Consider the following 14,958-nt stretch of genomic DNA (forward strand, 5'->3'; position numbering starts at 1 on the left):
CTTCTTCCAGCTCCTCCGGGGGAATCCCAAGGCGTTCCCCAGCCAGCCGAGGCACATAGTCCCTCCAGCGTGTCCTGGGTCTTCCCCGAGGCCTCCTCCCGGTGGGAYGTGCCCGGAACACCTCACCAGGGAGGCGTCCAGGAGGCATCCTTACCAGATGCCCAAGCCACCTCAACTGGCTATTTAACATTATTTTCTTCTGTGTCTTAAAACTTCTAGTGTTTAACTCTAAACTCAACATTTGAGCTGGTAAATTCATTCTAATAGAACATAAAGAATTATCACCTGGACTTGGAAACAGAATCACTTCGGATCTGTCTTGACCCGGGCTGGGTTGMTGCCTGACCCGGACCGCCCTGCTAATCCTCGGGACCCTCGCCTGAAACTGCCTTGCCTCTGGCTTCGCTCCTTCCCGATTTGCTCTCTGTGAAGCAAGTACCGGAGGCTCCAACAGGCCCAGACCTTCCAGAACCTGCTCCCTGAACCAGGACACCACCACCCCTCTGGGCAGCTTCTCCGTGCTACAGACCTGGAGCAGACCTTGGATCCAGAGAGTCCCCAGAATGAGGACAGACCAAGACACCATGTTGAATCTGTAAGACCGTCTCTGTTCACACGCTGTTGTTTGGGCTCTGCTGCTATCTGTCTGCAGGCAGGAGCTTTCTGTCGCTAAACAATAGCAAAGAGTGGCCTTGAGCGATCAGAGGTTACACTATATTTGCTTTTCAGCTGAGTTATTTTTTAGATGCCTTCATCATATTTTTACTATATAATAGTATGATTGATCACTTTTTAAAAGGTAAAAAAGAGATCCTATATAGGTATTGTACAAAGGTTTTTCATTTTATTATCAGCTTTTTGAAATTCAGATTTCTTGCAATCTGGTTCAGGAAACAATCTGCTGATAGAACATATTTTGTTTTTTGAACGTGAAATTATTATTGCATAACTTGCATCAGAATTACAAAAACTATCTGAGACAAAGTTCAAATATATGGAAATACCGGAAATAAGAGCTGTGAGTAAAAATGCCTTTTGATATGAGAATTAGCTAATGTTGCTGAACAGCGACCTTTGTGGTCATATTTGACCATACTCTTCCATATATATATACTGTATATAGACCAAAGACTAACTACCTGATAAGGTGACATGTTTTTGTTTTATACTCTACATTTACTTAATTTTGTGAGAGGGTTTTTTTTTTTTTTTTTTTTTTTGGTGACGTTTCAACCAAGCGCAAACTGTCATTGGAGGATGGGAACCAAATGAAGGTAATGCACATTTGAAGTTTTGAAATATGTTATATTACATATTGACACCCGCAACCTACTTTGTTTTGTGTAACAAAATTGCGGTAATTTTCTGATAGATTTTACAGCTTATTTTAAATGTTTGGCGGAAGGGACTGATAAATGTGAGCAGCATGCCTGTGGAACCTTTGTTTGTGGACGAGTATAGTGATGTATTCCATCCATCATATCCACGCTCAACTGGATGACAAACACTCCAGGCTGTGTTCACTGGTGCTGCACCTTTTCTGTATTTTTACAGGGGAGTGGTCAACCAAACACTCAAAAATGTTACTTCAAAATGTAGTTAAACTGTGCGAATGCTAAAAAAAAGAATCATAATAGGATTTATAAACAGTTTTTTTTACGCTAAAAAGAGTCTGTTTCAATCCGCCGCTCTCCGCAGCGTAATGCACGCTCATGGGTCCGCCGGTAGAGGTGGGTCATTTGCCCTGTGTATTATCTTGAAGGCAGGTCGTCAGGTTAAACTGTGGAACACAGGGCTCCCCAAACTTTTTCCTGTGAGGACCACTTAACTTTTCCTTTCTCTGGGGGGCGGCCGGAGTCAGTTTGTAACAGAAAAAGTGTGACGGTTGCAGGAGTGCCTAAATGTAAAAATGTATTGTTTTCCAGAAAGCACAATCAAATAACATTCTCTGGGTTCTTCAGAGAACAAAAGTCAGGAAATAAATAATAACACTATTAATGAAATAAATAATAACCAAATAACCCTCCTGGGTTCTTCACAGAAAAAAATTAAGAAAGGATTATAGTCCGTATTTTCCGGACTATAAACCGCACCGGACAAGCCACAACCCCAAAGTTATAAAAATAAAAAATAAAAAAAAAAACAGTAAACATACACATATAAGCCACAGATATCTCTGCCGCTCCATGTTTTCCACAACGATGCAGCAGCAGCAGTGGGGGGCGGACACCCAAAATCTGAGGAATAACAGGTCAATTGAATATCACATTTATTAGGGTTGAAAAAGAAAAAAGTTGCCAAGTTTAGATTTAACTGAACTGATTACGATAGTTTCCCTGGAGGCGGGCCGAATCCGGCCCGCGGGCCGTAGTTTGGGGACCACCGGTGGAACAGATTGGTTTCCCCCACACTTGCAGAAATTTGTGAAGCTATATGTTATGTGTTTTATTCAGTATGATAAATAATTGCAAAGGAATAAGTGTTAAGGAAAAGTATTTTTCCAAAGCATGTTAATTTGTCTAAGGTTAATTATTTAAAGTAAGGTTTGCAGATTATTTTATTTATTCCCAGAGTGAAAGTAAAACTCAGATTTAAGTCTTGAAGTACTTAAACATTACAATTTAGTAAATTGTTCATATTTAGTACAGGTTGAGTCTACTGTACTAATTGGAGCTCAGGGAATTGTTTGTATAAAATAAGTTTTTGTGAAATAAAGAGATGCAAACTTTATCACAAACGCTACACATTGACGTCCTTGGTGCTGCACCTTTTCTGTATTTTTACCAACTTTTTTACAAAAATTGTTGCAGTGGTACCGATCCTGGAACCCGAAACATAATACATCATCACACCAACCCCCCCACCTCTCCCCCCCTCCGCTTGACAACTTCATAGAGGGGTCTGGGGGGGTGCCAAAAAGATAAAAAGATGGTTCACCCAGAGCACCAAATAGGCTAGGACTGGTTCTGAGTGGGTATGCTAATAGCTAAAATTACAGTAATTATTTGTTAAGGCCCAACAAATCTACATGGGTTTTGCCAAATAAAAAAATACATAGTACTCTAAAAACTACTAGTCCCCATAAACTCCAAAGACACATCATGTCATTGTGATTTTATTATTGTTATCAGTTATCGGGTGACTTTGGCTGTGGAAACTGAGCATAGTATAACTAACCAGAGGATATTTATTCTAAAAAAATGTCACATTGAAAACTATCGGAAATGCAATTTTTAACATAATTAAAACATTCCTTTATGTTGACATTTCATTTTGAACTTCAAGCCAACAATTATTTATTATGTTTACCCACCAGATGGTGCTATTTGTTCCTGTTCAGAGTGTGCAATATTTCTCACAGTTTACTTTTCTGTAAAGGTTCTTTACTATTGCAATAAATGTGTAATGCTAAATAAAGCTGTGTGTGTGTGTATGTGTGCGCAAACTAAGGTTTTGTAAATGTTATTATTTTTTAGTTATTCACAAAAGTAGTGAGGATATGTTAGATACTTTTAAAGGGTTGAAATCACTTAAACAMATTTAATATTTGWATGTATTTTTCATGCTGATGTTGCTTTGAAAGACCGAACTGTATAAAGTGGGGAAAAAATACCTATAACACATTTACTGAGAAGGTGATGTTTTGTCTATAGACACTTACTGGTAAGTGTGATTTTCTTAATTTTAATATCTGATGATGGAAAAAAAATCCAACAAGATAACTAATAATAGTTCAAATACAAAATAAATATTGAATATCCATCCATCCATCCATCCATCCATCCATCCATCCATCCATCCATCCATCCATCCATCCATTTTCTTCCCCTTATCCGGGGTCGGGTCGCGGGGGCAGCAGCTTCAGAAGGGAGGCCCAGAATATATTGAAATATTGCTTGAAAAGTATTTCAAATTACATTATTAAAGTTTGTGGTTAGAATGCAATGAAGCGTGAAAAAGTTACAGTACCTGCTAATAAAGGCTGTATCACACATTATTAAGTGTGATACAGTGTGATTAAGTGTGATACAGCCATTTCTAGTTTCAAACTGGAAATGACAATATCAATGGAAGGAGAGAAGAAACGATCTTAAGTTTAGTTATATCATTGTTCTACAGGATGAATCCCAAAGTCCTGTCTTTATTCTTAGTTTTTCTTTTTATAGAAACTCCAACTGTCCCACATTGACTGTCTCCTCCTTCCACACACACACAGACCCCACATGTACTGTACATTGCCTGATAGTATTATCTAAAGGGCTTGGAAGTGTGTGTTGTGCGGGTGTGTGTGTGTGTGTGGGCGTGTGTGGGAGTGTGCGTGCGTGTGTGTGTATGAGTGTGAGAATAGGTCATAAAAGGCAGTCCAAGAAATGTGACCTATATGTGCAGCTGTCGCCCCCAACCTGATGGAGGTTGGTGGGGATGAAGCTGTAACACTGGAGGTAGACGGTTAACCTGAGCTTATTTAACTACCTGGAAGCCTAAAAATATTAAAAGTGTCGCTTTCAGGAAGCACTCAAAGGCGGAACAACATAAAACAGAAGGTCTGAGCAGACTGACATTTAGGAAAATGATCTCACTCCTTTTCTGGGAGTTCGTCAGCAGGGTTAAAGCTGCTGAAGGGAACCATGGAAGTGGCTGCTAATGCTTCATGATCTAGGGTGGACTTACACCTAAAGTCTGGGCTTGCTGAAGGACAAATGGTTTGAGATGAAATATTTGGCTCCATAGATCTTGTTACCCTAACTTGGACTTTGTGGGGATGTCCAAAGGAATTTCTTACAGCCTTTGTAGCAAAACTAAGGTAAGATTACTTTTTGATTACTATATTAGTAGAATGAGCAGAGTAAAGAACTAAAATGGCATTATCTTTTAAACATGTCCCTATAATTTGCTGATAGCTCTTTATATAGCATATTCAGTTGTTTCCCTTCTGTTCTTCATTTTGACACATGGTTAATCTAAGGCTGCAAATAAAATATCAAGATATAATTGATGTAAACTATCACAGCAAAGACTAAATGGGTTTCCAGTTTCCTCTGACCAAACAAGTTTATGCTAAAGGTTAAAAGGTTGAAAATCCACCTGTCAGGAGCTTGGACACCAGTCAGGCAATGTCTATTTGCAGTTTGCTACAGATCCTGTGCTGAAAGCCTGGAGGATGTTTGGAAAATGCAAAATGAAGATTAAATCACAGGTTCAGTGAGATGAGCTTACTGTCCAGGGGTCTGTATTCATTTGTAGACCATTTCACAATTCCCTCTTTAGTTTGTGAGTTTACATTGTTACTGCTGTTGTAAAAGTAAGTTGGCTAACAGGAGCAAGTTGGCTAACAGTAGGGTTACCTATTAAAAAAAAATAGGTAACCCTTATTAAAATGTCAACATTATCTAACCTTTTTACATTAGCATGTTGGCTGAAGTAAGTTGGCTTGTATGTAAATACTCCATGTACAAGCTAAAAGCATCTTATATCCAAAAACTAGCAAAAATATCAACATTAGATATCTAACATTATCATGTTGGCTATCCATAGCAACTATTTACATATTACATTTCCAATGCTAATACCATTTTGTGGTATATTTCTATATTGACCAACACTAGCAAGTTGTCTATCTAGTTATTCAAACCTTGCTAAAAGTGATGCTAACATTATGTTGCATGCTAAAATTACCAAAAATGTCTACGTTAGCATGCTGGGTAAAATAAATATGTCCTCTTGAAATCAGGAAAATTTTTTAAAAAAGAGTAACAAAAAATTTATGTTAAAAAAAATAAAGTAAAGTATAATTGGGTTTCTCTTATTTCTAGGATACTAAGAAAGTTGAGTCAGACAAAAAAAATCTACCAAACACAAATTCCTTAGTTCACTTATAAGGAATTTTGATTGTCAGGACTCAGAAGGAAGCTCACTAATTTAGACTGCTTGAGTAACCAGACTTAGTTGATAAGTAATGTTGCTTTATTACACAGTAAATCCTGTGTATGTGTATTTTGGTCATTGCAGCTACCGGTGTGATGGTCCATGTTGAACACCTATAAAGACAAGCAGATGCCTAAAGCAGTGAAGTCTTTCAGAGGAGATGTTTAATAAATGCAGCTCACTTTGACACCTCTCTCAATAATCAGAGAAGTGGGAAAGTTTGGGAGGAAGTTCCAAGGGGAATCAAAATGGCAGCCTGCTCACAGTCGAGTCCCTGTCCTACCATCCCATCCAAGAAGGCCAAAAACAAAGGCGCACAAAATCTCCAGAATCATGAAGGTGAATCTCAAGAAACCTCAGCTCCGTTTTTCATCCGCAAGCTCCGTAAGGCTGCAGTGGGAACAGGTTGTGATATCCGTCTCAGGGTGTCAGTGTCAGGACATCCTAAACCTTCGATGGTATGGTACCACAACGATGAGCTGATCTCCCCCTCAGAAGCTCAGGATTCAGGAGGACTGTGGATCCGGGACTGCCACACCAACGATGCTGGCATGTACACCTGTGTGGCATCCAATGACCTGGGAGAGGCAAGCTGTAGTGCAGTGTTGGCTGTTATGGACCTAGGTGAAGGTAAATACTTTTTATTCTTAAGTAACAAATATTCCATAAAGATCTTTTTTATAACATAATCCCAGTTCTTGAAAGCAGACCTGGGTAAAGCAAAATATAATTTAAGAGTGGATTTTAAGCTTCTACATATGCAAACATTTCCAGTAAATGGTTCTGATTAGCTGGTTGTTGTTGTTCCTTCCCTTTACCTGCACAGCTGTAACTCTTTGGCCACTAACTATATGTTTGATTTCTACATACGGCAAATAGATTCCATAATATCTGCCTGATTCTTTAAAACACTTCAAAACTAGGAGTCTGCAGCTGGTTTAATGTTTCTGGAAATCAACACTTGCTCCTTGGTGGGTACTTTACCGGAAAACTTTTGACATTTCAGGTCAGATTCAATATTTCTCTGCCAATTTTTGCATCAGATGAAAACAAGCTCAAGGTAGCAGGTTGGTGGTTTCAAATTCCACATGTAAAACATAAACTCACAAAGTTTTCAGTGGATTGGAAAATTATTCATACACCTCCAGGGTGGATGAAGAGCAAAGTCTAAAGCTAAGAGTTTGGCAGATTTGCCATTGTGTGCATAATATGCAGTCATGATATCATTTTGGATTGTTAGTCACTTACAGATATTTGCTCATTTGAAAATGAGGAAAAGTCAAGTTCCATGTTTTTTGGAGGGTTTTTGTCTTAATTTAGCTGTGCCTCTGAAACTGGGTCTGATTTTGATGCTGGTCATGCAATGATATTCCTATTTCTGGCAACATTCAAAATTGTATGTAATTAAAACATCATCGACGACACTGATGTACTTTAGGAACCTATGTTTAATGAAGGATAATCCGGTATTTATTTTATAAATCCATACCGTTGACCGCCACCTATTTATGGTTAAGTTTTTGCAGATTTTTTTGTGGAACATAGCTATAAATTATATGTGTAAATTGTACTTATTCACAGATGCTGCTTGGGAAGCTCAGATACCAGAGGTGGAATTCTACTTGACACAGTGGGTGTTTGCAGAGCAGCCAATCCAGAAATGGCATTTATTTTCTTTGCCGCTGATTGGCTATACCCTCTTCAGTGGAGATATTATCTTCTATGGTAGTGCCAAGATAGTTTCCACTGTGTGTATTAATGCATACTAAGGTGTAGTTGATGATTGAACTATTAGGAGGTTATTAGCGTTCTTCGAGGACATCTCAAATACATGTGGATTTTACCTATTTGTGGATGGCTGTGGCTGTTGACCAGAATAAATAATGGGAGTCTACTGTAAATGTTAGAGGCTAAAGCATGATCTAAAAAAAAAAAAGTCAAATTGCTTCATGATTTGTGGAACATGTTGATAAAACCCAAATATTATTATAATATAAATATATAAATTAATATTGCAAAAAYAACTAATGAAAAAAATCTTAAAYTTTTTAAAGATTTCAGTCTGGAAAAGTGACAGTACACAAACAGTTATGAAGAARGGATGATCTGGAACCTGACTGACTCACAGCCTCTTTGCATCATCATTTAGAGATCTATGTATTAAACATTGATCTTGATCTAGTTTCCTATGAGATCATGTTTTTATTGGACACACTGAGGAAGCCATATCATCTGTGGCTCTGCCAGTAAGAGCTGGCACACACGGTCCAACTGGTCCACCACTCAACACCTCCACCTCTTTCTCTGTCATTCRACTTATTTGGATTTGGTACTAATAATCACCCCTTACATTCTGTCTTTAGCTGCCATTTTTAAGTACAGTACAGTATTTAGACTTTTTMTTTTGTCAAACAACAACTTCAAAGTATTTTATCGTAGAGACTTCAATAAGAGTCAGAATGCTCAAAGTATTTAGAGCATTTTGACAATCACAGATTGACAATCTGTGACAATCTTTGTCACAGATTGTCAATTAGGTTTATGCCTGGACTATGATTATATGAGATTTTYTTTCTGTATGATGCACATTCCATCTTCTCATTAACTCAAACCAGCTTTCTTATGCTGAAGAAAATCATCTCCACAGTATGARCCTGCCACCACCATGTTTATCTATGTGGAYAAAATGCAGCGTTTGTCGATAAAAGTGTGTTTCGCTACATTGTGTTTGTCTGTTAAATGAAATCTTAATTTAATATAACTTAAATCTGAGTTCGATTCTCTCAWAKGCAGTTTATTATGTATGTCCGTTTTCACTTGTTGCTCTGAGCATTTTGGACAAAACTCTGTCTTTTAATTTAACAGCTGGGGGACAGCTAAATCAATTTCCAAGACTTTAGCTGTTTTCCTATCGTTCCAACCCCTGCCTGCCTCGTACTTCTCCCTCTTCTCCTTCGGCCTGTGGTTATTTATAGCCTGGTATGTGCAGTGGCAGCTCCCGACGCTCGTGCTGTGGTGATATGTGTGGCCGCCGCCGTAACCCGCTTCTCCGATGGCGCAGAGGGACATAATTATAGCGCCGCCGCCGCCGCCGCCACACTCCGTCACGATCAGCCTGATGAAAAAGAGATCGTGATGTTTGTTRGTGTATCTGCTGGGCTCGGGTTTGAACGGCCGAGCATCGCTCACCGAGTCAGACCAATCAGAAGCCAGACGACTGATGAAGTTGCGAGTTGTCTCTAGGGTTTTGATCTTAGGCAGGGCCGTGCAGAGACCACTAAAGGGGCAGGTGCTCAACAACAAAAAAAAGGGCCCCTCTAACCACATTCTATGACAGAATATTAACAAAGCCACTCAGCTTTCAGAGTTTAATAAACAATGATAAATTACAAAATTGTGACATATACAATCAAAGCTAACGAACATCTCCATATAGAGCATAAYACTATGCCTATGTAAGATATTTTATTAGTAATTTCTTTCTGCAGGTCTACTTTGTTATAGGAAAGTATCGCAATATTCAAACCTGCAATTTAGCAAGATATGTAAATCAGAGCTGGACCACCAGACATATTTTGTCTTTACAGAATTACACTATTAAAATATAAACAAGGGCACAATGCAACCTTTTAGTGAACTGTAATCTATAAAACAAAGAGCTGCCTGTTTGCTACACTTGCAGTGGAGATGAAGACGGTTCATTCAGGAAAGCAGAGCTGCATCAAACTTTTAACGTAGAACTGCAGAAAAAAAACAAAAAAAACAAAAGCAAAAATTGAATTGTTAATGGATGCCACCATGAGAAAGGCCTACTGAGTTTTGCTTAAAAAAGTTTTAAATCACACATTTTTGACTCATGAAGTTAACTCTTTTTTTGCCAAACAAACTTATTTGCRCTTGTCAGAAATCTTTTCTTGCTATTCTAAGTTTTTGTTTGTGACTCAAAGTTTTGCTTGTGATTCTCACATGACGTCTTGAGCAGGGCCTAAAATCACAAAAGATTTCTGATGTGTGAAAATAAATGTTTGTTTGGTAAAAATGAGTTAATTAAAAAAAGCCTTTTAAACAAAACTTTTTTTTTAAAAGGAATCATTACAATTTCAAAGGTTTTGATTACAATTTTATTTTACTTAACTGAGTTTAGTTTTTCTTTTCCATTGAATAATTGGGAAACAAATTTAACTTCATACTCTGTGAACCAGACCCTAAACTTAAAGTCTGGATTGAGTTTTTTCCCCTTCATTAATGACACACGTTTATTACATACATTATATCCATCATGGTAAGTCAGGGTGAATTATTTTTAATTCCAAATGAATATTCTTGTTGGACTATTATTTAAGCCTTCAAGATACATTTACCTAACGCCGGAATAAATGCAATGTACATTATGCAGCAAAGGAAATTAGAAGATCGGACATATATTCATTATGAAGATGATCGGTTTTGGACGGGCGATGTACCCTTATTGCATAAGCAATACTAAAAAATGACTGATATCATTAAAGATACAGGGAAGAAGCTTTTTAGTTATCTAGCTTTGCTAGCAAAGTCGTTAGCTAGCAGCTAGCTAATAGCACATCAACAACAGCCTAATGTCTGTATGATAAAAATACTGAATCGATAGATAAGAACAGTTTTTCCTCACTTGGCTGTCTCCTCCCGCTCAGTAGTTCCTCAGAGAAAGGCAGATGCAGAGGCCTGTCAGTCTCTGTTGTATTTCAGTACCTCTCTGCTTAAACCGCGACTCCAAGCTGAAGCAGAAATGATACTTCAACGTTTTCCATCATCTGACAAGTAGCAAGTCTACTCCACTTCATTCACCAAAAACTTTTTTTTAATAATTCACCAAAAACTGTTCTGTAATCTGGAACGTTCGCTACGTTGAGCTCCGCAGTTAGCCGCTTTATCGCACTGCACGAGAGGCAACTGCGTCATGCGTCACGGGCAAAAGGTCAAAGGTAACAAGGTGACCGGCTTATTATGTTGTACAAAAAAGAAACAAAAAAGCAAAGAATTTTAGTACATGTTTTTATGTGTCAGAAAAGGGCTTAGGAAATAATACCAAAAAAAAAAAAAATTGACCAAAAGGGCACTTTGGGGTAAGGAGCAAAAAGGGCAGGTGCTCAAGCACCCCCAATGCCCCCCCTCTGCACGTGCCTGATCTTAGGTTACATTTGATCTTACGATTACTGTTGGAAAAAAATGGGCTGTGCGATTTGGGAAGTTTCTGTATTCTTGTTTAAAAATCATGGTTTGAAAAATGAGTTCAATCGTTCCTTAAAGACCTGCTGACTTAGTCTGAGGATGGATGAGAGCTCATCTGCAGTCTGAAAATGTCTGGGTGCTATTTTTCAGATATTTAGACTTTTTTCTATTGCTCTTAACCTTTCTCTTTCTATCCTGGTCTCTATTTTTCACCCTCAAGTCCTTTCTTCATTATTTAATTCCCTTCCTATTTCTTTGTGTCCTTCAAACCTCAAGCCGTTCATGTTCTTCCTTCTGTTCTTGTAACTTCCTTGAGTTCTTCTTACTGTCTTCACTTTCATCCTTGTGTCCTTCTTTCTTCCTTGATTCTCTCCTACTGCCTTCTCTTGTGTCCTTCCCTTTTCCACTTCTTCCTAGTGTCCTTTCTTTTGTTCGTGTTTCCTCCATCAATCCTTGAAGGTTTGAAGTGTCGTCTTTCCTTCTGTCCTTGTGTGCTTTCTTCCTATGCTTCCTTCCAATCTTGCTTGTGTCCATCTCTTTCATCCTGGAGTCCTTCCTTCTGTCTTTGAGTTCTTCTTTTTTTTCTCAAGTCCACCGTTTTTGCTCCTTTCATGAGTCCTTCCTGCTGTTTTCTCTTGTCTTCTGACAAATTCCAATGATTCTTTCTTCTTTTGGCACTCGGTCATTCCTTCCTTCTTTAATTCTGCCTATCTTCCCTTCACATATATGACATATATTKATAGTAGATTGTAATCATTTACCGTTTTAAAACTGGTACATATGATTAGGAACAGTGAAAATTTCAGGAAAAGTCTGGAATTTTTAAGAAGGAAAATCTGAAGTAATCCTTTGGGAAGCACAGTCAACGATTTACAATCTAAAGTAGACACAAACTTTGCTTTTGTGAATACGGGAGATACATATTTAAAGTAAAAATAAAAAATACTTATACAGTACATATTTTTAGAGAATTGCAAGTAAATATAATTGAAACAAATTGGAATTGACAAAAGAAAGCTGAGAAATGGGACTGGGTACATGTGATATTAGTTTATGCTGTCTTAACTACAGCAGTGTTAGACTACGCCTTTGCCTTTTCACTCACCGTTGGATTTGAACTCTTGAAGTCTTGAATCTATTTTCTGTCCATTTCAAAATAAAATGTGTGAATTCTTGAAGGGTGGCAGAGAGGGCTTGTTTCTGATKCGTACAAGTCGGTAGGTTTCTGTGTGTCAACTTTTTATTCTAGTAGCCATCTCTGACAACGGCCTGAGGAAAGTTCCCGCTCTCCTCACATTTAGCTGTAGATGTTTGAGGGGTTTATTGGCTGTGCAATCCACAGTATGTCAATGAGATCAAGAACTGTACGCTGACTGGGATCAGGACTTTAAKTTYTTCATTTTCAGCCAGTCWTTTGTGGATTTACTGGTATCATCTGGTTCACGGTCATGTTGAATGGTCCAGTTYTGCTTCAGCTTTTACTTTCTCGTATGAAACGGAAGATTGATGTGTCACCACACATTCTACCGTGAATCCTCAAGATCACATAGTAATCTATTTTTGTTAKTCTACTTGATTGGTTGCAGTCCAATCATTTGAGATGTGAAGAATGTGCCATTAAACCAGGACTCTTCCAGCTCTATGCTTCACAGTTGGCTTGAGGCTTATGAATATCTAAACTATATACTGAATTATCACTCATGTGTTTCTCAATGTATCAAGACACGTCTTCATTTTAAAACATCTTTTTTGTTGTTGTTTTTTATATTAAAAATCTAGAAAATGAACATGCTCCCCAATAAAACAATTTAACTGTATGAAAACCTTGTTGCCGTAGTAACTCTTTTACAAATATGATTCCAATTATTTTTGGTTAATATAGAAATCTAAGAAAATAGAATATTTTATTTTAGGATTACTCATTTGCTCTGTAAGCAGTCACAGTTAGAAAACAAAATAAGAAAAAGTGGCCCAAACTTTACTATAATTGTATASTTTTGATTAAATAGTAATTTTGATAATCAAACAGATGGTGTTCATTTACATTTAATTGATTTTTTCAGACAGAACTATTGTGAATACTAGTTTTAATTCAACCAGCTATCACAGATTTGTTCATGAACTGCTCTAAGGGTTCTGTGGCAYTCTTAATTTCTCTCAGCTTTAAGCTAAGGATGACAGCAAATGGTTGGTGGGTCTAATCTGTGTGTGGGTGGGGGTGTGCAGAGGAAGAGTTCAGCTGGAGGGGTTGTACTACGTGAGACCTGAAATAGACTGCTAACGCTGGCTGTGAGAGATGGGACTTCAGGTGAGGGCAAGAAAGGAAGTCATGGAGRACAGTTTAAAGGAAAAGCGGCCTTGAAGTAATTTTTAAAGGAAGTCACCAATGGACACAATGGTTATATTGGCAAGAAGGAGACAGAAGGTTCTGTCCTGTATGAGAAAAAGATGAGTCATGTTGCGGAAGGAGCTGCTAGAAGCACGGAAGTCTTTGAGGATCGCTAGTGAAGGCTTGAGTGGGCCAGGAAACAAAAAACAGAGAGGTGAGTGGAATAGCAGTCAGTTATTACCTCAGTGTTTTGGTTATTGGATACTATTTGAAAATCTRTTTACTTGTGAACTTTTGGAGCAATGGAAACAACTTGGAAATTCAGTCTTGATCTATTGTCCAAATTTTATTCAGGAAATAYCATTTGTAGCTAGCAACAGCAGCACTTGAATGTGAGTATTTCCCTTCAATTACAGTTATATGACATTAAAAGTTTAAAGTTATTAGAATTTTCTTGTCAAAAAACATTTATTTTATGGAATCTCTCTTAGGATGCTAGAAATTATTACTGCTCTTTTTATTTACTACCAGCCTTGCTTACGCATACCTTYGATTCTGACACACTGGCATAGAAATGACCAATAGATGATTTCACATTCTGCACACATTAAAGTAAAGTGGATTAAAGGCTACAACATGCCTAATAAGATTCTCAGTTGAGGCGAGGCAGCTGAGGCAACATCTGAAGCAAACGGTSTGTTTGTGTTGTGTTCTGGCGGTATACAGCCGTCCACAGGAATCCTGGGGGATTGGATCAGGATTAGGTGGTAGCATCGGGTTGCACTGTTACTGTCAACAGCAGCCTCTGTCATTCTGAGGTTCAAAGCTAGCTTTCACTTTATGTTTAGCTGAAGAACAGCGTTGGGTTTTCAGTGGTTTGATAGATACACAAAAAGGGTCAGCTTGATTGAAGGTAACAAATATACTTTTGGATAATTTACCTTTTATTGAATATAAAAAGACTGCATCAATTAGTTACTTATTTACCCTTTTGTGAGTGCGAATGGGTGAATGTAAAGCGCCTTGAGTGGTCAAAAATGATTGGATAAAGCGCCATATAAGTTCAGTCCATTTACCATAAAAGAGTGGGAAGTTCTTAAAGAGACAGAAGCCCAATTTTAAGGCGTCAGACACAGTTGATGCAAAGTCAAATTTCTCTTACGTCATGTTTGATACATTCAGCATTTTCATAACTGAAGATAACGTAGTTACTTTATTTGATATATAAATAAAAAAATTAAATAAAATAAATAAAATACTTTATTTATTTGCGTACCCCTAAAAGATTTAGCGGGGGTACGCAGTACCTGCAAGAAAGGGGAGCGGCTGTCTGCTGTAAAAAAAAAAAAAAATCAGTAGGTTCACTGTGCAGCTGCGAGTRCTCCCACTAATTAGCCGTGACTGATTAGTTTTTCGAGAACAGTCTAAAACAGACTAAATCAGTTAATAAATAACTTATTTCCCATTTCATATTGTTTCTGAACTGTTCGTGCTTT

The 14,958-nt window shown here is 37.9% G+C and overlaps 2 protein-coding genes across 2 annotated transcripts in view; one reads left to right on the forward strand and one right to left on the reverse strand.

Moving 5' to 3' along the window:
* Positions 1 to 1,915, reverse strand: part of inha (inhibin subunit alpha) — a 6,387-nt gene extending 4,472 nt beyond the window's left edge. Inside the window, exon 1 of the mRNA XM_008423426.2 lies at positions 286 to 1,915. Within this exon, the coding sequence (XP_008421648.1) occupies positions 286 to 586 (301 nt within the window). The 5' untranslated portion in view covers positions 587 to 1,915. The remainder of the gene's footprint in view (positions 1 to 285) is intronic.
* A 2,675-nt stretch (positions 1,916 to 4,590) lies between these two features.
* The window catches only part of spega (striated muscle enriched protein kinase a), a 56,365-nt gene continuing 45,997 nt past the window's right edge, over positions 4,591 to 14,958 (forward strand). The window contains exons 1-2 of the mRNA XM_017308983.1: positions 4,591 to 4,804; positions 6,010 to 6,555. Coding sequence (XP_017164472.1) covers positions 6,174 to 6,555 — 382 coding nt within the window. The 5' untranslated portion in view covers positions 4,591 to 4,804; positions 6,010 to 6,173. The remainder of the gene's footprint in view (positions 4,805 to 6,009; positions 6,556 to 14,958) is intronic.

Source organism: Poecilia reticulata, linkage group LG2 (assembly GCF_000633615.1).
Source record: "Poecilia reticulata strain Guanapo linkage group LG2, Guppy_female_1.0+MT, whole genome shotgun sequence".
Taxonomy (NCBI): domain Eukaryota; kingdom Metazoa; phylum Chordata; class Actinopteri; order Cyprinodontiformes; family Poeciliidae; genus Poecilia; species Poecilia reticulata.